This window comes from Podarcis pityusensis, assembly GCF_964106645.2.
Source record: "Podarcis pityusensis genome assembly, chromosome: 2".
NCBI classification, from domain to species: domain Eukaryota; kingdom Metazoa; phylum Chordata; class Lepidosauria; order Squamata; family Lacertidae; genus Podarcis; species Podarcis pityusensis.
The window spans coordinates 31,440,802-31,464,425 of NC_138029.1; the positions used below are offsets into that span (position 1 = coordinate 31,440,802).

The following is a 23,624-nucleotide window of genomic DNA, read 5'->3' on the forward strand; positions in this document are numbered from 1 at the left end:
CCAGTCAGTATGCATAGCCTCCAAGAAACAACCTTGTGTTCTATGTCTCTAGTGCAGAAATGTGCAATCTGCAAATCTCACATGGGCCACAACATACCTGCTCAGCTGATGAACACCCACCCCCACCAGCATCCCAGCAGAAATTAAGCTTGGGGAAAAGCTTGAGGCGAATCAACATTGGGCTTGAAGGGAAGAGTTAAGCAGCTGAGGAAGGGAAAAGAGGGCTGGGAGAGAAAGGGTGTGAAGTACAGATGTGGTACCATTCACTCCTTCGAAAATCAGTGGGAGACTGTATGTTATGTGATGGTATACCTGGGTGGCAAACTTTTGGTATGCCTGATTGTTTGGGCTAGCAATTAGTCATGCACAAAAAATCTGAAGTGTTCTGCTTTTGCCAGAGTTTTACTGTTTTCCTGAGACTCAATGTGATTTTCACTCATTTGGGAATCTCACATCATATTGAATTTCCTCCTTGCAATACACATATTCCTTCAAAACACAAGAAAATGTCACCAAATGCACAAATGCCAGAAACAAGCTATATTTGATAATGGAGGGAAAACCAGCAAGATGGGACTAGGACAATGGAAACCCCTGCAGGTGATATTAAGGCATATTCATGTTTTTAGTACTGTATCCCCATTTAGCAGAATGGATTCTAAAGGCAGGTAATAATAGCTAGCCAAAGAAGTTAAGCTGTTGGTCTGTGCCTTGTGCAGAATTTGAACTCAATCACTTTACATGACAGTGGTAATTAATTACTTAGATTAGAGAATATTTAATCCCATTATGAGGTTAAAATGTCTTAAAAGTAAGATAAGGAATTGTACTGTTTGCATAAAATGGTCAGAAACTAGTACAGAGTTTCATTGAAGACTTATAAAGCATAGCTATATTCTTTATTATGATCCAGGGCACTGGGAATCAAAAAGGCACACTTTCCTGTGTCATATTTACTTGTTCATTATTCTATAGAATGAGCCCCTTCCTCTCATGTCTGATATTCTTCATACATCCACCCTACCCATTCCCCATTCCCCACAGCCACAGCATCTGCTCCTTGGTTAGGACACCCTTGCACCTATTTCATGTTAGTTTAAGTGGGACCTGTCTGCTTTCTCTGCATGAGGTTCCTTCTCTGTCCATCCGCTTCTCCGCATGGTTTTCCAAATGCCTCTTATGTCTTCCCTCATGGATGCTGTTAGCAACAGGAGCCACATTTTCTCTGCAGGGTTTCACACCAGCGTCCCATAGCATCCTTCTCCACTGCAATCTGCACATGGAAAAGTGTCTGGGGTGATTTGAACCTCTGAGGTGAAAACATGCTTATCGTTCTCAGGTCCTTTGAAAGTTACCTGGAAAAGAAATGGCAGTTCTGCTCAATACAGTGGTACCTCGGGTTACATACGCTTCAGGTTACAGACTCCGCTAACCCAGAAATAGTACTTTGAGTTAAGAACTTTGCTTCAGGATGAGAACAGAAATCGTGCTCTGGCAGCACAGCAGCAGCAGAAGGCCCCATTAGCTAAAGTGGTGCTTCAGGTTAAGAACAGTTTCAGGTTAAGTTCGGACCTCTGGAACGTATTAACTACTTAACCCGAGGTACCACTGTATGTTCCTTTGCAGAGAGCTGAATGGAGCAGGATTAGGAGTTTATAGCACAGAGATATCAAAGAAATGATGGATGCATCTTACTGCAGATTTTAGAAGCAGTGCCTAATCGCAGAATACGTCGTGCCTATTTATACAGTTGCACAACAGTCTTGGAGAACTTAGTTTCAATTAATATATGTATATTAAAGGGAATGTAAGTTCAACCGTTAATGTGCATAAAACCCGACACTGTGCACATTCAGCAGCCTTCATGGAAAATGTGCAGCCCATGTTTCTATGAAGAAGAAATTGTGCACATTTCTTGGTCAATATGCATATTCTCTAATAAAGCTTGGGAAACCTGCCTATAGCGTCTGAATTCTGTACTTTGTTAGCCATTATGCCTCCCAACAGGCTTTGGGGAATTTGCATGTCATACTTGAATGTTGTACATTCTCTGGCCAATATGCATATTCTCCCATCTGTATGTCTACTCTCCAAAAACATGCATGTTTTCTCTCTCTTGTTCTGTGTGTAATCTGTGTGTAATTCCCAACTGCTCTACCGGCTGTCTAATCTTATATGGCGCACAAAAACCCCTCCCACTGATCAGCAGAGCAGCAGGAAGAGAGCAAGAGAGTCCAGATAAAGATTATTTGTTTCTGTTTGCCATTTCACTTTTCACCATTCTCACTTGTTTCCCAGTCAGCTGAGCAGCAGGGGGAGGTTGCAGGGAAAGGAACGTTTTAAACCTCCCCTCCCTCTTCCACTATTTCAATGGAAATTGCCTCCCCCTATGCTGCTATTAAGCTAAGGAAAAAGCTGTGCAAGAATGAGTCAAATACTCGACTAGAGATTATATTTACCTCAATGAAGAAACCCTTCCATCCAAGTAATGGCTTTGACAATTCTGCTTTATAAACACCTGTTCCCTGCAAAGAGATAAGACAGAAGAAGGTGCTGAGAAGCGAACGTGTCATATTAAGAAATTATAGAATGTTCATTAGTGTGAATTTGAAGAAGAGTGAGCTGAGGTTCCTGGTTTGTGTCTTCCAAGGATAGGGAAGAGGGAACAGTGGTGGAGGATGGCCACAGATAACATAGCCCTTCTATCCAGGTGATCTTAAACCACTCTACATATTTCCAATGGCTCTGACATCCAACCTGCTTTGTTACATAGAGTAGAATAGGTTCTCACTCCTGCCTTAAATAAGTCAGCACTCTCTAGCTGGCCCTTGGGATTATCTCCAGGACACACACACCTGAAATCACACCCCTCACCAGCTGTGCTTTCCTCCCCACTTGGAATGTTTTTCCCTGACTGGAATGTGTCCTTGAATTCTGATAATGCTTCTTGCTTGCTTGGATGGAGGATAGAGAAAGATGTGTGAGTGTGAAGAAACTAGGCTACTGCACAATGGTAGAATTCACATTGATTGCTCTGTTGACTTTTGCCTCTGACCCTGGCCTCCACAAAGCTGTGCAGAAGAGAATGTGGCTTTATGTCAGAAAGAGGTTCCTCACCCCTATTACGCGTGTAGAGACATACTCCCCACCACATTAAGGAGCCCTACTCCCTAGCATGGGTGATTTTACAACTGCAACATAAAGACAATGTTCTTCTGCTAGGTGCAGGGGAATGCTTTGGGTAACTCAGACATTGAAGGAATCCCATTATATTTATTGGTTTGATTGATTTCTTACAGATTCATTCAATTAATGTCCCACCCTTCCTCCTAAAGGAGCTCAGGGACTCTCCAGAATGGCCCTTCTGTCCACATGCTTACTGGTGAACATTAGGTTCTGCTCATCCAAAATGAAGTACCAGCTGTGGCCTTTCTGGTGCCTGTTATCATCACCCTTCGCAGCCACACAGAAAGCCTAAATGAATGTGCTGATTTGCAAATCTGCAAATATTCAATATCTGCAACAGAAGTCCAACTTTAAAGGAAGACATTTATTTCCCATGAACGGCTTTCGTGTTTGTCTGTGTCTTTAGGACCCTTGACATTCTCAGCTTTGTGAAGAAACTAAGGAAATTCTAATCCTCTTACCACTTTAACAACATTGCAATCAATCCAAAGTGCAGGATTCACAATAATAAGGGAAAGCCTAAGTTGCCTGAAGTCTCGCCTGAGAATGAGAAGGGAAAGAAGAGACGTGGCATGAGCACAGAATAAATTGTTTTGTGGAGAAAAGTACTATCAACAATATATTATTTTTTTAGTTCACTTTTTGCGGCACAAGTAATCATGTTATTTATGGAAATTAAAGTTACTGTTTATTATACAAGGTTACTCACCCATCAGGATGGTTCTCTAATACAGTCAACCTGATCCAAAAGGTTCCAGAGTATCCATAATGACCGACTCAGTGATTCCTTTTGAATCTTTGTTAGTAGGATTTCTGGGGGGAAAGTACAGGGCTCCGCCTGCACTTTAAATATAAAGCAGTACCATACCACTTTAAACACCAATACTCTCTCCTGCAATAACCCTGGGGGCCATAGTTTGTTAAGAGATCCCCATTGCCCTCACAGAGCTTGACTTTTCAAAGTGCTTTAACCATCAGTCTCTTTTCCAGGAAATTCTGGGAATTGTAACTCTGTGAAGGGAATATGGATCTCCTAACAACTCCTAGGACATTAAACAAACTACAATCCCCAGGATTCCTTGCCTGGGCTGTGTGTGGAGCCATTACAGTGGTACCTTGGGTTACAAACACTTCGGGTTACAAACTCCGCTAACCCAGAAGTAGTCCCTCGGGTTAAGAACTTTGCCTCAGGATGAGAACAGAAATCGTGTGGCGATGGCGCGACGGCATCTGGAGGCCCCATTAGCTAAAGTGGTACCTCAGGTTAAGAACAGTTTCAGGTTAAGAACGGACCTCCGGAACGAATTAAGTTCGTAACCCAAGGTACCACTATACTGTTTAAATTGGTATGATGCTGTTTTTAATGTGCAGCACAGATGAGACCTAGAAGTTTGTGGAGCAGCTCTTTGCTGACTCATAGAAGCCAGTGGTTGGCTGGCTTGCTTGCTTGCTTGCTTGCTTGCTTTCAGGAAAATTTGGTAAGCTTTAAGAAAGACAGCGCCTCAGGAACTTTTTTTGTATGCAATGTTGACTTTGTATATTATTCCATATATTAATGAATTATATAAGATATTTCTGAAAGAAGCCTACTTGTTGGTGAGCCATGTGTTAGCAAAGAAACATCTAGTTTTTAAAGGCTCCTGATCTGTGGAGAGAGAGATGATGCCTTTGCCATTTGCCTAGAAAAAGAGAGAATAGCACAGAATTATCAAGTCTTCCTCCAGTTATCACCCATTCCTATTATCCTCCCAAACAGGAGGTGCAGAAAACAAATTTGTTTCCACAGCATATTTAATTCAACAGCAATCATTGCTTTAACTGGCTGTGTCATGCAACACAATATGTGAGATCAACCCAAATAGTTGCCACATACATAAAGGAAATGGAGAAGCTTGAAGTTTTGCTTGTGTTTTCAGGCTACGGCATATTCACCCTACATTTTTAGGTGTACAGTGAATATTTCTTCAAGCATATGACTAAAAATGCAATGCTGGAATGAGACAAATGTGTGTATTATGCATCTATACTCATCAGGGCCAGGAGTAACTGCAGCTGCATGTGAAGTGTTTATTCCTCGCAAACTGAGAAAAAATTAATCAAAAACATCACACAAATGCACCAATACTTATGCTCACCTGGCCTCTCACCTGGCACTGAACCACTATGTCTGTGTTAAATCACTATGACTAAATTTAATATTTTAAAGAGTGGATACACTTTTAAAAACTAGAGTGATCAGCATCTCCTTCTTTTTGTCTGTTCAATATCTGGAGAATGTTTGGAATGTAGCACTTATTACAAATTGAGAGCCAGTATCACATCGTGGCCAGATTGCTAGATTTAAATCAGGAAGATACACTTCCAAATTCCTGCCCTGTTTAAGGAATGAGATTTAGGTTGGCCCCTTAATTACACAGCATCTCTGCCTCTCAAAAGGAGCAAACAGATCTCCATCACATTTATGCACACTAATCTATACATACAGGGGAAACCTGTGTGCCTGCTCAGTCTGTTATTTGGGTTTTAAATGTAAGTGGGTGATTCAAGGCCCCCAACCCTTTCTTCTTGGGTTTCTTCTTTATCTTAAAATGGCACTTGACCCAAGCTCTTCAGATAGAGGACACCAGCAAACCAAAAGTAGGGCTGCCTTCTCTAAAATTGGGCACAGGGACCCCTTAGTGATCTCGAGCCATTCTGTCTCTCCCTCCTCACTTCCTCTCCCTCTTTCTTGTGGGGAGAGCTGTGCTCAGATTTCTCATTTAAAAAAAAAAAAAAAGATAAATGCAGCCTGGAAGGGGAGGCAATTTTTAAAAAATTGTGTTAATGGATGTTAGGCCAACACGTTCCCGTCGCATGATTTCCACAATGAAAATCTCTTTCAAAACTGCTTATTGAAAAGCAATCATTCAGATGTCCTGCACCTGTGGGGCTTAAAAGCAGATGGGCAAGTGTGATTCCCATTCATGAGAACAGCCCGGTGAGAAATGATTTAGCTGCCTGCGCAGAGCATCACAACACCCATTGAAATCAATCCCACTGCACAGTTGTGTTTACCTCTTCTCAATGGCAACAATGCCCACATACAGGAAATACACAAAGCGAGATCCTCCCACAGTTTTCTCTTTGCCCATCATCCAAATGTATCTCACCAAGCTGTTGTAAGGATAAATGCTGGAAGATCTACACTCCCCTCAGTCTTCTTGAAGGAAGATGCTCTATCAGCTGAGCTATCCCAGTTATTGTTCCCATCGCACAATTTCCACAATGAAAATCTCTTTCAAAACTGCTTATTGAAAAGCATACAGTTATTATCCCACATACAGTTATTGTTGCCTGATGACTGTCTTCAAAGCAACTACTCTATTCTGAACTTAAAAATGGAAAGTGTAATGCTGGTGGTCAACAAAACAGGTTTAAAGACTGTCTCAAGGCAAATCTTTAAAAAAATGTAGTATAAACACTGACAACTGGGAAATACTGGCCTGCGAGCACTCCAGTTGGAGAACAGACTTTACCAAAAGTGTCATGGGCTTTGAAGACACTCGAACTCAGGACACAAGGGAGAAACATGCTAAGAGGAAGGCATGCTTGGCACATCCACACCGTGATCAACTCCCACCCAGAAACCAAGGTCCCCACTGTGGAAGGACGTGTGGATCCAGAATTGGCTTCCACAATCACTTACGGACTCATTGTTAAAACCGTGTTTATGGAAGACAATCTTACTCATCTACAAGTGATTGCCAAAGAAGATTGTTCTCATCATTTACTGGTAAAAGACAATATAAAGCAAGGCCTGTTTGCATATAATCATAACAACTTTCCTGCTTTCAGTATTTCTTTATCGTTAGTATTTTATTTTATTTCAAAATTCAAAGTTACATTTTGTCACCCAACAGTTGTAATCCTATTCTACATTATTAAGGACTTCCTGTTCACCCACCCTTGATGTTTATAACCAAGATTGCAGCCAAATGAACTTTAAAATTCTGATAGCTTCTTAGGAATCTTGAGCTCGACCGAGTATCCTTAGTAAAGGACCACACTTAATTTCTGTCTCTTAGGGACAACATGGATTCATGGCTTGGTCTAAATTACAGAACAAACTTCACGACTGAATTATTCTTGTCAATTGGTACGTAAAAGAAGACATGTATTCCTCACCTCAGACCTGTTCCAAGAAATTTGAGGCATGGTCAAATTCTGCATGGTGCTGAGATAAAAGGCTCTACACGATTCAAGGATAGATGCTCTATTCCATGGTAATGATGTTATAGCGTGATTAGTGTTCGGGATGAATCTGCAGTGCAACAGAGAGGTTTTTACAAAAATACCTTCCTTGCAATAGTCTAAGGTAAAGCAATGACATGTTTCTTCTAATCACAGAAATTTGACTTTTCAGAGTTTTTCCTCCTTGGAAAGAATGCACACATATAAATATACAAAGAAAAAACCATTGCATCATCATTCAAAGCCTATGTGAATTGTGCAGCAAAGATCTGCAGCTTTCTTCACTGGTACTATTGTTCATATTACAGAAGTGGGTTCACACAACAGCTGAGGATCTGCTGTGCTTTCTCAGTATTGTCTCTCATCTGGGGCTCAAGCCATCTGGTCATTGCCTGTAACCAGAGGAATGATCTCATTGCCTCGAAAAGGACAGTCTGGTAATCTTTTGCAGCATGAACTCACCGGATATATTTCTTTCCTGGTAGCTCATCAAAGAAATAGTACGAGTCATCAGGCAGGAAGAAGTCATCTCCTGTTGATAAGATCATGAGCAGGGTCCTATTTTGGTATCGTTCTTTATATTCTGAGGATGGAAAATTTAATGTTATTTTAATGGGCAACACATGCAGTTCTCAAGTTGCTGCTCTGCTTATTTACATCATCAAAGGCTGGTAAGATTGGAAAACAAGGGAAATGGAGTAAAGATCACAAATCCCTAAAGAGCTGTAAACATTCTTTGGACAGGTGGGAACAAAAATAGAACTGGAAAACATGTTTAAAAGCCTTATTGTGGCAAACTAAGCCCATATTATTTTATTGTGGGGGGCCATGGCCCCTAGAAGTTGGCTCCTATGTCACAAACTCATAGTCCTCAGCCAGGATTTCACAGCTTGCTGCTATGCCTCAGATGAGGAAGGTCCTAGTTTACAGGATTGAGGGAAGGTTTCCAAAAGGAAAGTGGAAAAGGGGAGAGGACTTGATCTGGTTGACCCATTTCTTATCCCACTGCACGCCGACATATTTTCAGTGTTCTCCCTCTGCAAATATTTCAATGTTTTCACATATTTTTACAAGAAACAACAATCACTATTCAACAACCCCCTAATCCTCACTCCACACCAAATGGCCCTTTAATTAAATGGATGCCATGCTCTTCAATGTATCTTACATGCATTATAAGGTAAAGGTAAAGGGACCCCTGACCATTAGGTCCAGTCGTGACCGACTCTGGGGTTGCGGCGCTCATCTCGCTTTATTGGCCGAGGGAGCCGGCGTACATGCTGGTCATGTGGCCAGCATGACTAAGCCACTTCTGGCGAACCAGAGCAGCGCACGGAAACGCCGTTTACCTTCCCGCCGGAGCGGTACCTATTTATCTACTTGCACTTTGACGTGCTTTCGAACTGCTAGGTTTGGCAGGAGCAGGGACAGAGCAACGGGAGCTCACCCCGTCGCGGGGATTCGAACCGCCGACCTTCTGATCAGCAAGCCCTAGGCTCTGTGGTTTAACCCACAGCGCCACCCGCGTCCCACATGCATTATAGTGCCACCAAAATTCCCTGGGGCTGCCCTTTCCCACTTATCCAATCCTTTCTTCTGCCACCATCTGATTCACCAGAGAAATCTGAGATGGTAGGAATTGCTCACCAAACGGATCAACATGTGAAGTTAATTCCTGGAACCGTGGGGTGTCCAACTGCCGAGTTAGATTCATGACATAGAAATGATACAATGCAACGCCCCAGCCACAGTATGATCGGTATTCATGATGCCAGTTCTGTAGCAAAGAAGTCACAAATGAATTCTATGTGCACATAGCAAGTGTCATATATTAAGAACCTGAAGTTCTATAGTATGGAGGACAAGATTTATTCAACTCTTTATAGCAGGGCTAGGCTCAGAGGCATACCTAGAGTCCCTTGTGCCCTTGTCAAGGAGCTATATTGGTGCCTCCCCCCCAAAAAATCTCAGAAGCAGGCAAGGTTGTCTGGATAGGAGGAAGGTGCCTTCTTAGGACTAGAGAGGGCACCCGTACTGCTCTCTGCCTGGAAGCCGCTCCAGGTGTAGGGTGTTCCAGGTGTTGTGGGAGGACTCCAACACCTGATAGGTTATTCTTGCACCCCATCCCCAGTTGGGCAGAGTTTGGATTCACCTACCCCTAGGTACACTTCTGGCTAAAATGATAAACACAAAACAAAACATGCCAATAAGTTATCCCCATCATAGTGCCAGCAGTCAATACCTATGGCTTTTTTGGTTATTTACTTAGGTTTCAACATCACATTTGTGAGTTCAGCTTTGCAGCTTGAGAGGAAGCTTAGATAGGCTAGTTTTAGCCTTTTAGGCGGGGGCCACCAGGTGGCGCATTGGAAGATGGCCGACAATAACATCTCTCTGACCCATACGAGGTACTAAGGGGCTGCTATGGGAAGTATGCAGCCTTCCTAATCCCCCCCCCGGATATGGGGGGCACTGTCCCGCCAGCGGTGTTCACAATGCACCCCCTGATACGAGAGATGGTGGTGCCGAACACTTGGCATAGGCCCTCGGTGAAGTCAGATCTTCCTGACGCTGATTCCAATCAGCGCGTGCTGGTTGCTTCAGCTCGGAATTATAATTGGAAACATACGATTGGAAATGAAGCTGAAAGCACATACATCAAGTAAAGCTCGACTGATAAGACTGCTGATTAATGGATCTCTGCGACCAGGAGTGATGGACGGATAAGTAAATCTTCTGATGAATTACCACAAGGAGACTGTATGTTTGGAACGAAGGGGGGGTGGAGGAAAAAACTCTTTTTCTTTGCACGATGTGATATTAATAACCCTTCACCCCAGATAGAAACAAGATCGTTGCGTTTTTATGAATCATAGGCAGGATTTTATGTGGGATGGATTACAACAGGAGAGAAGACTGGTGAACGGTGAGAAAAGAGGAAAATTTTTATGACGCAGTAAAAAAATGGCATCTCGCTAAGACAGGCTTGCCGGAGAAAGAAGGACAGGGGGAGGAGAATCAGGATCGTTCAAATGAGAAGGAATGTTGGAATGCAAGTCTGACCTGACAGAGCCCCCAGACTCATTTGATTTATTTGGTAAGCCTGAGAAAAATAAAGGACAGACCGGAGATTAATTTTGTTTATGGAAGCGTTGTACAGAGGCTGTCCCGGACCGATATGATTTTTGGAAGAGTACAAAATCCACATAGAATGCCAGCTTTTAACCTGCTTGTGAAAATCATCAGAGATCGCAAAGAAAGGAATTTACGATAACAACAAGAAGAGAAAGGAAGTAATAAAGGACTATCCGGATCAAACTGGACAGAACTGTCTAATTAAAGCAGTAAGATAAGTGATGCTGTTTTGGACTCGTGCGGAGCTTGATGTATGGGTACCCCCAACAAAATTTAAAATTTGGCTGTATAATTTGGAACTAATGTGATATGGATAATGTGATGTGATTGGCCTGTTAATAAAAATTATTTTAAAAAAAAAAGTTTTAGCCTTTTAGTTTAAGTAATCCAGAATGTGTTAAGGCGGACTAGATTTTCCTGCTATTTCCCCCTTTTATCCCCCTTAAGACAACAATCACATAAACAGTACTGTAAAATGTAAAAATAACATTCACTCAGAATACTTGTTGAAGAGTATCAGATACAGCAGCTTTGTTCCGGCAGGCTTAAAATGGTAATTCAGTTGCTAAGACATACTTAATGTCTAGCTTAAAATGTAGTCTGATCTTGGAGCTCAGACTAAACAGATGTTTTCACATTGCTGGCAGAATGGAAAGAAATGGAGAGGAGGGTGTGCCCAGGCAGGTCGGAGAATATATAACTATGCCCTCCCCATGTCAGGGCACAGTGGGGGTATCTCTCACAGAGTTCTTTCTGGTAAGTTTACAGGAAAATTCTGTGAATTTCAGCATGTCTAGCAAAACATTAATTATTGATTTGACTGCATTTTAAATATTCTACACTTTGTCCCTCCCCAGCCTCATAACCAAACAGCTGTTAACCAACCAATATTTGGGGCCAGGATATTTGAAGGACCATTTTCCCTCCACAAATTTGCCTCTCCTCCCTTACAATCACTGGAGGGATTCCTCACTGTCCCTTGCCTTCAAAAGCATGGCTGATTAGGACACAGGACAAGGTCTTTGCAGCAGTGGTGCTGAGGCTGTGGAGTGCCCTTCCTCAGAAGTTTCACTGGCTCTCACACTTGTGGCCTGCCTGCAAATGGCCAACATATTCTTATTTGTCCAGAGTACTATGAAGGAACTATGAAGAAGACTCAAGACTAAGTACACACAGCTAGTACACCATCCTTTGAACAGATACTCACCTTAACAATATTCAAAAGATCATAGATAATTGGAATAAATGACTCAACTCTCTTGTCCACAGCTGCTACCAGCCAGGTGGCCCAGCCACGCTGCAATACAGACATAAAGCAAAAAGATGCAGAGGTATTCAGTTCCCACTGGAGAGCCCAAACATGGCATATACAGGTGAAATGGGGATGAGCATGCATAGGGTTAATTCTGGTGTGCCGGAAATCCAATACAGCACAGGCCTGCAGTCCATACCTACCTTGGAAAGACCAGCCACTGTGAACTTTGTGATATTCATCATTCCACCGGATTCTTTCAGCATTAAATCTGCTACAGTGTCCATGCCACGCACAGCTGCCTGCACACAAGAGAAGAGGATTATAGTCTCTAGAATTTGAAGGAGATGCCTTTTGAGGCTTTTTTCTTTGTCTTTTTCTACTTTTTTTATTGTTGGTATGCTTTTTCTTTCCCTCTTTTTTCCCTTTCTCTAATTTCCCTTTCTCTAATTTTTTGTAGATTTGATGTATATGTATGTATGTATATTTTATATATACTGTATATGAATTTGAAGGAGATGCTTGCATTGGGTTTGACTATATCATTCTATCAGCATGGCATAATTTAAGTGCCCTCAAAAGGTGTTTCATCTTCATGACTTTAATATTCATTATGATTATTTATTAAATTTGTTCACTGCTTTATCTTGCCCAGAGCAACGCAAAACAACTTAAAAGCAAACAGACAATAAACTCCACATAGATACAAGAGGAAAGAGAAATACATTAAAAACATCCCACCCACTTCTCAAAGGCCCCGGATAGTTTAAGGACAAAGGCCTGGTTATAGAGGAAAGCTTTTGCCTGCCACCTGTAGTGAAGGCGCCAGGCAAGCCTCCCTGGGGAGAGAATTCCGCAAACGAGGAGCCACTGCAAAAAAGGCTCATTCTTGTGTTGCCAGCCTGCAGACCTCTTGTTCCAAAATCTCAATGGGAGATTGTAGCAGCAGAAAACAACTAATTTACCTGCTCCCAAAAGATAACTGAGGGGTGCGGGTGGCGCTGTGGGTTAAACCACAGAGCCTAGGACTTGCCGATCAGAAGGTCGGCGGTTTGAATCCCCGCGACGGGGTGAGGTCCCGTTGCTCAGTCCCTGCTCCTGCCAACCTAGCAGTTTGAAAGCACGTTAAAATGCAAGTAGATAAATAGGTACTGCTCTGGCGGGAAGGTAAACGGCGTTTCTGTGCACTGCTCTGGTTCACCAGAAGCGGCTTAGTCATGCTGGCCACATGACCCGGAAGCTGTACGCCAGCTCCCTCAGCCAATAAAGCAAGATGAGCGCCGCAACCCCTGAGTCGGTCACGACTGGACCTAATGGTCAGGGGTCCCCTTTACCTTAAAAGATAACTAGAATTTACTTAGCCATTCTGTAAAGGTGAAAACCTCAAGGGGGTATCCTTAATCCAAATACATTCAAATGCCACCATGCCCCTGCTCTAACATTCTCCTCCATGGGCCCATACATCCTCTGCCATGCCTCCTCTAGGCAACCACCACAAGTGCACCCCTGCATGGGCAAGTGGACACACACACACACACACACACACACACACACAACCACCACCACTGCAGAGGGCATGGGCATGTGGGAGCAGTGCACCTGGAGCACAGGAGGTGAGGTGCACCTGCAGAGGAGAAGGCACAGCCACGCCAGAGACACCAATGGCATAGTCATTGCGCCCAGACCTGTCGCCTGATGCCGCCATCTCACCTCGCCTCATGGGCAGACCAGCTCTGCTGGATTCTGCGATGCGCAAGCTGGTTTTATAAAGTGAAAGATATGTGCTCTGCAAATGTTACAGTAACTCTGCCAGCATTCAGGGGTTTCTGGAAACAATAAAGAATATTTCCCAGAATGATGGCAGCATGTGCTTGCCAGCCAATACAGAAAGCCAGAGTTACCTTCACCATTGGAAACTGAATCAGCACATGTGGCGGCTCACTCTCGTCGTTCATGAACTTCCACCACGAACAAACAAGTGCAGCATTTTCAATGCTGTTCTTGCACATTTGCAAAGGGATTGTCTAGAAGCAAAATAAGAGAAAGATGAGTATGTTTTTGGTTGAGGCATCCCATCTGGACCCCTAGTACAGCCTGAGAGGTCTGACTTAGTTCACAGAGAGGGGCACCAGGTGAAATAGGAAGGGAATTAGCTATCACTTGGACATTGTAAGTTCAGTTCTGTTGATGGATGGGTTGTTCTGTTTAATGTTGCCAAACCTGTCCAACAGACGATACCTCCCCTACCCCCACAAAAAATCCTGCATTTCTTTCATTTACACATATATTTGGGCTAAACAGTCCTCAGTAACCATGACTGCAAATTGAAGAGGCACCAAACACAACCTTTAGGAACAGAGGTCCTGGTAAGGCACTGTCAAGTGGCTATCAACAACCCAGGTCATTCACAGGGCAGACACAGACATGGAAGGCAATTAGCTTTTTATTAGCAGAAAATGACAACACAGCAATGTTCCTGGTTCATCTTAGCTCAGTGGAGGTGTTGAAACAAAGCTCTGGACATGCCCTCCCCCCTCTGGCCTTTTAATCTGGATCACACCCAAGCAGATAAAGGTGGTGTTGAAGGGATAAGCTCCTCCTCTGGGCCTGTCTGGCCCATTGCTCAGCAATGTGCATGACACTCCTCCAGCGGGCGGGGGAGAAGAATCAACAGGACTGGGACTGTGCATGCACACTGTGATTCTCAGCCTCTAATCGTGTCCTGGAATGCCCTCCTTCTCCTGACCCCTCCCCTTTGATTGCTCAATTCTCCTGCTTCTTTCAGCTCCCAGCTCATCCCTTCTGCTGACTGCTTCTAGGTGTCCCACCACCGGTCTCTGGCCCCTAAGGCATCATCTGCAGAACCCTCCCTGGAGGGCTCTTGGGTGGGTGGCTATCAGCTCTCCTCCTCATCCAACCAGGCTCTGCCATCCACAGGCCAGGATTGTTAAACTCCTAGTGATAAGGAGGCACAGTTGCCCCATGTACAACCCACTGGGAATGCCGTGGGAATCCATGGCTCCAGTATGTATCTGGGGAACATGCTCCTGCTGCTCTCACCTTCACCTTCTCTAAGGAGGTGAGCCCCACATGACTAAGGAGGTGAGTCCCACATTTTAATTCTAGTATTTTGAACCACATCTATGAAAGAGATAGTTAATTCTTAACAGATTATGAAATGTAATTAGCTTATAAAGAAAGGTTATTGGACACACTGCATATTTCTACTGGATTTTGCTCTGAGACTTCCCTCATTAGAGTGAAATTGGGGAAAGAGAATCTGTAGTAGAAGTTGCCAAAGGGAAAATGTGACAGCCACACCTGTTTCCCCATTTCCACCCAACCAACTGACTCCTACATGAGTTTGAAAGTCAGTGTGGGAAGTTCCCAGCATGGCTAAGATCCTAGAGCACGTACCTTGTAGGTGATTGGCTGGTTTCCAATCTGCCCCAAAAGTGCCGCACAGCTTCAGAGACAAAACAAAATATTAGTCAACAGCAGTAAATGCCGTGTGGGATCAACAGGCAATGATGCCAAAGAGACCAGAGTTAATAGCTCTGGGTAGCTTTGGAACAATCATGACTATGATTTTAACACTAAAATCAAGGCAAAGACAGAATTCAGGCAATATATCAGATCTTGTTTTAATTTATACGTATTTATTAGGGGGCTGGGGAAAAGATGAACTAGGATATGTCTCTGGAACATAGTTGTCTTGAATACAGTGAGCTGGATTAGTTATCTTCAGTCCATTTTTGTTTCTGGCTGTTTTATTAGCTATAACTTTTTTTTCTCCTGCAAAAACACTCACAGGTTGCAAAATACAGAATTTATTAATGTATGTGGGATAACCAACATATTTAAGTCTGATTAATGTATGAAGGGGTCAATACCACAGAGCAAACTGTTCTGCCACTTCCACTCACCATCGGAGGAACTAGGTATTCAAGGCTTTGTTCTCCCCCAGTCTACCTGAGAACCTCAATGTGTGAAGAGGTGTAAGCTGGTTGCTCCAGCTCAGACTACATCACTCTCATCAGCCACTCTTGAGTTCCTATACCAATAATTTGGGAACCACTATATAGCTGCCTCAAAGAAATCCTGCTTTGCTTCAGAGAAGCCCCAAATCATTCTGAGGTATTCCTCCTCAGCTGGAGGGTTGTCCAAGTTTGATGTACAACCCTCATTCCCCACCAGGAAAAGTATTTTCTCCAAGTATTTTCTGCCTTGCAGTTCTCTATCCTTGTAGGGCTGCTAATTCCCTTAACAGTCTTAACAGAGCACAGCAGAGATGGTGCCAAATTCATTGCTGAGAGGTCCCTCCAATTACTTACGACCCAGATGATTTTGCTATATTGACAAGGTCCTCAACACTCAAATCTCGTTTACTAGACAGGTCATCATTTCTTCCTATCCCAAGCATCAGGAAACACGAGTTATTCATTTTTCGTTCCTTTGACACAACGATGATCAGCTCATGCCACCAAATTGGGTTAGACAATTCAGACTCTGAAAAGAGATACACAGAATCTATTCATTGGGGGATTTGGCCTTCCCCTTTGAAATACATTTTCCACCCAGGAGGTGTATTTATTTATTTTTATTTATTTATCTACGTAGTAGTAGAAAAGTAACAAAATGGAAACAGAGTGTAAGATAGTGTTTGGTATTGTGATGGGATGATGAGCTGCTTGTGCGTAAAATCGTATCCCCTCAGAGTTTGTTCAAGTCCACAAACCTCTGTCTGTGACGGAGCCCCTCAGACATGGCTCCTCTAGTCACTAGCAGATTCCGACAGTGGTTGCTTTCGGAATCGCTTCCAACATAAAAGCTCCTTAACGGAAACACGTCTTCTGGACTCTCTGCGTGACAGTTTCCGGCGAGGAGTGGGTGTCCCTACAGGAGGTCCTGAAACCTCCCCACTGTTTTCGCTGGAAGTGTCTCTGAGCCATCCCTCCAGCTCACTTTCCCTCAGCTCACCTCCTCTCCCCCTACTGGTTCCCTCTTCAGCTGCTGAGTCTCTCCCAACCTGTGTGAGCCCTTTCACCTCCCTTCCTTCCGATGGCAGTTCCCTGACATCCACCTCCCCTCCAGGGCCCCCTTCACCCCCTCCCGCCCCCTCCTCTACGGGCGGTGAGGAGGCAAAACCCCGGAATGAACTTCCTTCATCTTCCGATGTCTCGAACACTTCTCTCCACCTGTTGCGGTTCCTGGTCTCGAAGTACTCCTCCTCCTCAGAGTCCATCTCCCCTTCCCCTTCCGAGTCCGGGAATCCTTCCAACTCCTCCTCCTCATCGGTGGTCCCAAAGTATTCCCTCCGGAACCTCTCCACAGGCTGAGGTTTCCTTGGGAACCTTTGATGGAACGTTTCTATCAATACCTCGTCATTGATATCTTCTGCCATTACCCAAGTGTTTTCTGACTCCGGTTCTCCTTCCCACGCTACCAAATACTCCACCTGATCCCCCTTCCACCTGGCGTCGAGGATTTCTGCCACATGGCTGCTGCATTCTCTTTCTTCTATGACCGGTCCCCGAGTGGCCATCCCTTCTCGTCCCCCCTCATACGGTGACAGTAACGACCTGTGAAATACTGGGTGCAGTTTCATGTGTTTGGGTAACCGGAGCCTGAAAGCCACTGGGTTGATCTGTTGAATGACCTCAAAGGGACCCAATCTCCTGGGTCTTAATTTCTTACAACCTCCTTTGAACGGCAACCCTTGGGTTGACAGCCACACCCTATCTCCCACCCTTATGGTTTCACCTTCCCTTCGGTTCTTGTCTGCCTGCCTCTTGTATTCTTCCTTCGCCCTTTCTAAGTTGAGTTGGAGCTGACGATGGATTGCTTCCATTTCTTCTACAAAATGCTCGGCTGCCGGGACGCTCCATCTCTCCCCTTCTCCCCCTGGGAAAGCCCTGGGGTGACACCCATAATTAGCCAAGAAGGGGCTCATCCCTGTGGACACATTCTCGGCATTGTTGTAGGCAAATTCCGCCAGCGCCAACTTTTCTACCCAGTCATTCTCTCTGTCATTGACATAACACCTCAGGTATTGCTGGAGGACACCGTTTGCTCTTTCCGCCTGCCCGTTGGTTTCAGGGTGCCGGGCAGTCGAAAAGTTGACCTCCACCTGCAGTAAGCTCATGAGCTTCCTCCAGAACCTGGAAGTAAATTGTTTTCCTCGGTCTGAGACCACCCTCAATGGCACCCCGTGCAACCGAAAAATGTGTTCTACAAATAACTTCGCTGTCTCTTCCGCCGTGACTGCATGCGAACAGGCTACAAAGTGGCACATCTTTGTTAGTAGGTCTACCACCACCATGATGGCTGTTTTCCCCTTGGACTTCGGCAGATCAGTCATAAAATCTATCGACACTGCCTCCCAAGGTCGTTCTGGGGTTGGTAAGGGTTCTAATAGCCCCGCCGGCGCCCGCCTCTCCCCTTTGGCTCGCTGGCATTGCTCGCACCCTCTTACATACTCCCGTACATCTTCCCTCACCTTAGGCCACCAAAATTCCCTGGTGACCAACCACATGGTTTTGTGTTGTCCAAAATGCCCCGCCGTGGGGCTGTCGTGCAACTGCTTGAGTACCCTCCCCCTTAAGTCTCCTTCAGGGATATACAGTGCCCCTTTGTAATACAAAGCTCCATTTCTTTCCTCGAAACCCCCTGGTTCCTCTCCCTCACCCCTAAGACCTCTGAGCTTATTCTGGGCGTATTCATCATTCTCTGTTTCCTCTACCAGTTCTCTTTGTCCCACCAATGCCGCCCCACACACCCAGCGGTCCTCTGGAATGACATGTCTCTCTTCGGGTGCTCCCTCCCCCTCCAAATATTCAGGTTTGCGTGAGAGAGCGTCCGCCCTAATGTTCTCTGGGCCTGGCACGTAACAAATCTCAAAGTTAAATTTGGAGAACTCCTGGGCCCATCTCACTTGCCGTTGGTTGAGCACTCGTGCCGTCCTCCAATACTCTAGGTTCTTGTGGTCAGTGCACACTTGCACCTTATGTTGTGCGCCAATTAGCAGGTGCCTCCATCTCCGGAACGCCTCATGAATGGCGAGTAGTTCTCGGTCATACACCGTGTAGTTCCTCTCGGATTTGTTCAGCTTTCGCGAAAAAAAGGCACACGGTCTCCACTCTGACTCCTCCTTCCCTGGCTGCAGAAGCACCGCCCCAATCGCTCTGTCTGATGCGTCAGTTTCCACTCTCATCGGTTTTTGTAAATCCACATGCAGGAGTTGTTGTTCCGAGGCGAAGGCCCTTTTTAGTTCCTCAAATGCTCGCTCCGCCTCCTCAGTCCAAACGAACTTCTTCTTACTGCTGAGACAGTCCGTAATGGGCGCCGTCAGGTGGGCAAAGTTTCGGATGAACTTACGATAGAAGTTCCCAAATCCTAGGAACCTCTGCACATCCTTCCTTGTTTTGGGTGTTTTCCATTCCAGCACCGCCTGGACCTTGCCGGGATCCATGGCCAATCCCTTGTCTGACAGGCGATACCCCAGGAATTCCACCTCCTTGGTATGAAACTGACACTTCTCCAGTTTCACCCACAGCTGGTTGGCTTGCAGCCTGCTCAACACTTCTCTGACGTCTCTCACATGCTGCTCCTCATTCTCCGAATACACCAACACGTCGTCTAAGAAGGCCACACAATTCTTGTAAAGCAAAGGCCCCAGGACGTGGTTCATAAACGATTGAAAGCACGCGGAGCCTGCATGTAGGCCGAAGGGCATAACGAGATATTCAAATGCCCCTAAAGGGGTGAACATGGTGGTTTTCCATTCATCCCCCTTCCTTATTCGTATCAGGTTGTACGCCCCCCTTAGGTCCAGCTTTGTGAAAATCTTTCCCTTCCGCACCCTTGTCAAAATGTTGTCAATCCTGGGCATAGGGAAGGCCACTGGTTCTGACACTGCGTTCAAGGCCCTGAAATCACACACCAGCCTCGGCTTGTCCGTGTTTTTTTTATCCACAAAAAACACTGGGCTGCCCCCCACCGCCCTGGACTCTCTGATGAACCCTCTCTTCAGGTTCTTGTCAATGAACGCCCTTAGCTCCTGCATCTCTCTGTCTGACATGGCGTACAGCTTGCCTACAGGGAGCTGTGCCCCAGGGAGTAAATTGATTTGACAGTCAAAGGGTCTATGCGGGGGTAGTTGGTCAGCTTCCCTTTCGCTGAAGACGTCGCGGAGATCTGCGTATTGTCGTGGTACCTTCACTTTCTCCGTTACTTCAGTCCCTGCTAGGGTGGCTTGGGCCCCTGCCAAACCCTTTCCCTCTTTGCAGTGTTCTAAGCAATGTGCTGAACCAAAAGAAACCACTCTCTGATGCCAGCCCACCAGCGGATCATGTAACGCTAGCCAGCTCATCCCCAATATAATGGGAGCTCCTCCCAAGGTGGCCACATTAAACGCTATCAGTTCGGTGTGCCTTGCCACCTTCATTATCATTGGGACGGTCTGCAAGCTGACTTCTCCTCCCAACAGCTCCCTGCCATCGATCGTGGTCACCTGCAGGGGGTTGCTTAAAGGGATCGTCTGTATCTGGTGTTCAGCTGCAAACTCTTTGCTCATGAAATTGCAGGAGCTGCCTGAGTCCAACAGCGCCTTTATCTTTAGAGGGTGTCCGTTTGGCAGCTCTAGCGCCACTTCTATCACTAGGGCGGGTTTAGGAGGTTCTGGCGTGGGCACTTTCACTGCTCTTTGGCCTGGCTGCTGTGCCCCGACGGTGGCAGCCAGGCGTTGGCTTTTACTTGCTCCGGTATTTCTTCCTCTCTTCCCTCCACAGCTCCCACCATCCCTTGCCATTCCTTCCTCTGGGGGCAGACTCTGGCAAAGTGACCTGGCTGTTGGCAGAGATAGCATTTCCGGGCGCCTTTTCCCTCCTTCTTTCCCCCCTCACTGGGCTTTGAAACTGCGCGCGCGCGCGCTGTTCCGATTTCCATCGGCTCTGCCGGCGGGAAAGTTGGCTCTGGAATGTCTGGAATGCGGAACTCCTTCCAACGTTCCCCCTTCCCTTCCCGCCTCTCCAATGCTCTCGCCTCCTGGCGCGCTCCTATGGTCAGCGCAGATTTGGTCAGCTGGTCCATAGAATCCGCCCTGGGGCCCCGGGAAAGTTCGTCTTTCACAGCCGAAGAAAGCCCTTCTTCAAATAGCATTTGAATGGGTTCCGCCGATAAGTCCCACCCCAATCTGTGAACCAGCATGGTGAACTCAGTCCAGTACTCACGGACAGATCGGCTCCCCTGTTTGCAAGCCATTAACTGTCTGCGCACCACTCCCTGCTCAATATCGCTGGAAAACATCAGATCCATGGCGCGAAAGAACTTCATCGTGTCCCTTAGGACGTCACTATTCGCTGCCATCAGGGGTCTAACCCAGTCTCTCGCCCCCTTTTCAAGATGCCCAATCACGAAAGCCACTCGTGATTCCTCGTCAGGGAATTCCTCAAACTGCAGATTGAGGGCATATTGCATCTCTGTCCGAAAGGCATGATAGTCTTTGGGCTCCCCCCCAAACTTCTGCACCAATCCTGGTACCTTTCTGGCGAGCTGGGTGGCTTTCCCCTTTTTGTCTGCATCCTGAGCCCTCCTCTCCTCAAGCCTCGCCGTCTGCAGCGCTAGCTGGACCTCCAACGCCCGGTACCTTTCTTCCAGGCTTGGACCCGCTCCAGCTCCTGCTTCTCCGGTTCCGGCTGGGTTGCTCATGATGCCTTCTCCTGCACAAGCTGCTTTCAAAGACTGTCGGAATGCTGTGATGGGATGATGAGCTGCTTGTGCGTAAAATCGTATCCCCTCAGAGTTTGTTCAAGTCCACAAACCTCTGTCTGTGACGGAGCCCCTCAGACATGGCTCCTCTAGTCACTAGCAGATTCCGACAGTGGTTGCTTTCGGAATCGCTTCCAACATAAAAGCTCCTTAACGGAAACATGTCTTCTGGACTCTCTGCGTGACAGTTTCCGGCGAGGAGTGGGTGTCCCTACAGGAGGTCCTGAAACCTCCCCACTGTTTTCGCTGGAAGTGTCTCTGAGCCATCCCTCCAGCTCACTTTCCCTCAGCTCACCTCCTCTCCCCCTACTGGTTCCCTCTTCAGCTGCTGAGTCTCTCCCAACCTGTGTGAGCCCTTTCACCTCCCTTCCTTCCGATGGCAGTTCCCTGACAGGTATCTCCCTTGTTTATATCATCATTCCATCTTACATGTGTGAGTGAGTTTCACTGTGATGACATGGCTCAGGAAGCGGGCTATGTTAGTAAGCGGTGAGGAGGACAGTATTAATGGTTTTTTTCTCTCTGAATGAAGAAGACATAGTGCAGCAGTAAATGGGCTCTCTGAATGGAAGAACAGATTGCAAGACTGAATGAGAAACTGGCATGGCCCAGTATGGCAAAGTACAGGCTGATTACAAAACTGGAAGTGCAAAAGATACAGGATTTGATTTAAAGCAAGAAGCTGCATTTTTCTAAGTGAAGCTGAGACTGTGCTTGGATAAGCATATGTTTCGTGAATGTGTGTGTGCATTCTTTTATCCTCTGTTCTTCAGGTAAAAGCTTTTGAATATTTAAGGAATGTATTGACCATACTTTACAGTAGAACCCTGTGTTACGGATGGGATCTGTTCTGGAGACCCGTCGGTAACATGGAACTGACGCAAGCCAAAGCGCCGTCTCTGCGCACATGCGTGGCACAATTTAGTGCTTCTGCTCATGTGCAAAGCGCAATTTAGCACTTCTGCGCATGCACAAGCGGCGAAACCCGGAGTAACCCATTCCAGTACTTCCGGGTTGCTGCGGGACGCAACATGAAAACACATAACCTGAAGCAAACACAACATGAGATATGACTATATGGGAGTCAGTCTTACATATGTTTTAGCTTCTTAGCTGCTAAATATTGCTACTCTGCAACATCCTTACATCCCACAGTGCAGATCACACCCACCCAGCAGCCACCTTCCCGGATTAGGCTCCCTGTGGAAATGTCTTCCACTGTATTTCAAAACTGCTGCTCTCACCATTCAGCCACTTCAAGGAGGTCATGTTGAGGGTATAGATGCTCACATCAGGCCTGTCTTCCTTCTTTGTGACAGTGTAGTTGTAGTGAGGGTCATACTGCTTGACGTAGTCATCCAGGGCTGTCTGCGCCCATCCAGAGGGCAGGCAGGCTACCAGGAGGAGAAGAGAGAAAGCAGCATACATGGTCAAGCAGGTATAGTTGCCTTGAAAGAGGTACCTGCCTTTGTTCAGCAGCAGTTCTCCCACTTCAGATCACAGTTGCTCCCAGCAGGAAAGTTCCACAAGGCTTGGTGGTGTATGCCAAAGCTTTCATCTAGAGCTGTTCTCTCCATGAATGTCACAACTTTCTCCAGTATCTATACAAGTCTCATAGCAGGGAGGGCCCTGTATCACATGGCTAAGACAGCATTTATGCAGATTTATCTAATGAGCGCAGGAAGTAATTCTGCCAGTTATTCTTCATTGACTTCCAGTCACAAAGCACCCTCCCACTTATCAAGTCAGTTGGCTCCTATGTGTGGGAGAGTTGCTTTGAACATTGTAAAATCTGAACATTTTAAACAAAATAAACGGAGATACAAGAAATATAGGTATCTTGACATTGCTTCTTCCCATTCATCTTCTGGTAAATTTCCCCTTCCATTTCCTTTTTTTTTGGGGGGGGGAGAGGGAAGTGGTGACAATAACAAACAGCAGTAGCAAGGGGGGGCAGGAATCCTTAGCTGTGTTGCTTCTCTCCCCCCCCCCAAGACCACAGGCGCCAATTATGGGGGGCCGTGGGTGTGGATATTTTCACCCTCTCCCATTG

The 23,624-nt window shown here is 45.8% G+C and overlaps 1 protein-coding gene across 1 annotated transcript; it reads right to left on the reverse strand.

Annotated features, from left to right (window-relative positions):
- Positions 1–525: 525 nt before the first annotated feature.
- LOC308470510 (autocrine proliferation repressor protein A-like) lies at positions 526–23,314 on the reverse strand. The gene is made up of 13 exons (XM_080993895.1): positions 22,816–23,314; positions 16,138–16,312; positions 15,221–15,269; positions 13,705–13,827; positions 12,007–12,105; positions 11,759–11,848; positions 9,064–9,193; positions 7,879–7,999; positions 7,351–7,486; positions 4,777–4,865; positions 3,648–3,726; positions 2,460–2,525; positions 526–1,355 (listed from the first exon to the last, which is right to left on the reverse strand). Exons 1-13 carry the CDS (start codon positions 22,997–22,999, stop codon positions 1,236–1,238), a joined length of 1,461 nt encoding a protein of 486 aa, XP_080850021.1. The 5' UTR covers positions 23,000–23,314; the 3' UTR covers positions 526–1,235.
- Positions 23,315–23,624: the final 310 nt, after the last annotated feature.

What these genes read in the sequence shown, in the direction of transcription:
- LOC308470510 (XM_080993895.1), bottom strand. Translation starts at nt 22,999, where the DNA reads ATGTATGCTGCTTTCTCTCTTCTCCTCCTGGTAGCCTGCCTGCCCTCT. An exon ending in CTCCTTGAAGTGGCTGAATG is followed by an intron (nt 16,313 to 22,815) that starts GTGAGAGCAGCA and finishes ATCTCTTTTCAG; the next exon opens with AGTCTGAATTGTCTAACCCA. An exon ending in ATTGCAATGTTGTTAAAGTG is followed by an intron (nt 2,526 to 3,647) that starts GTAAGAGGATTA and finishes ATCTCTTTGCAG; the next exon opens with GGAACAGGTGTTTATAAAGC.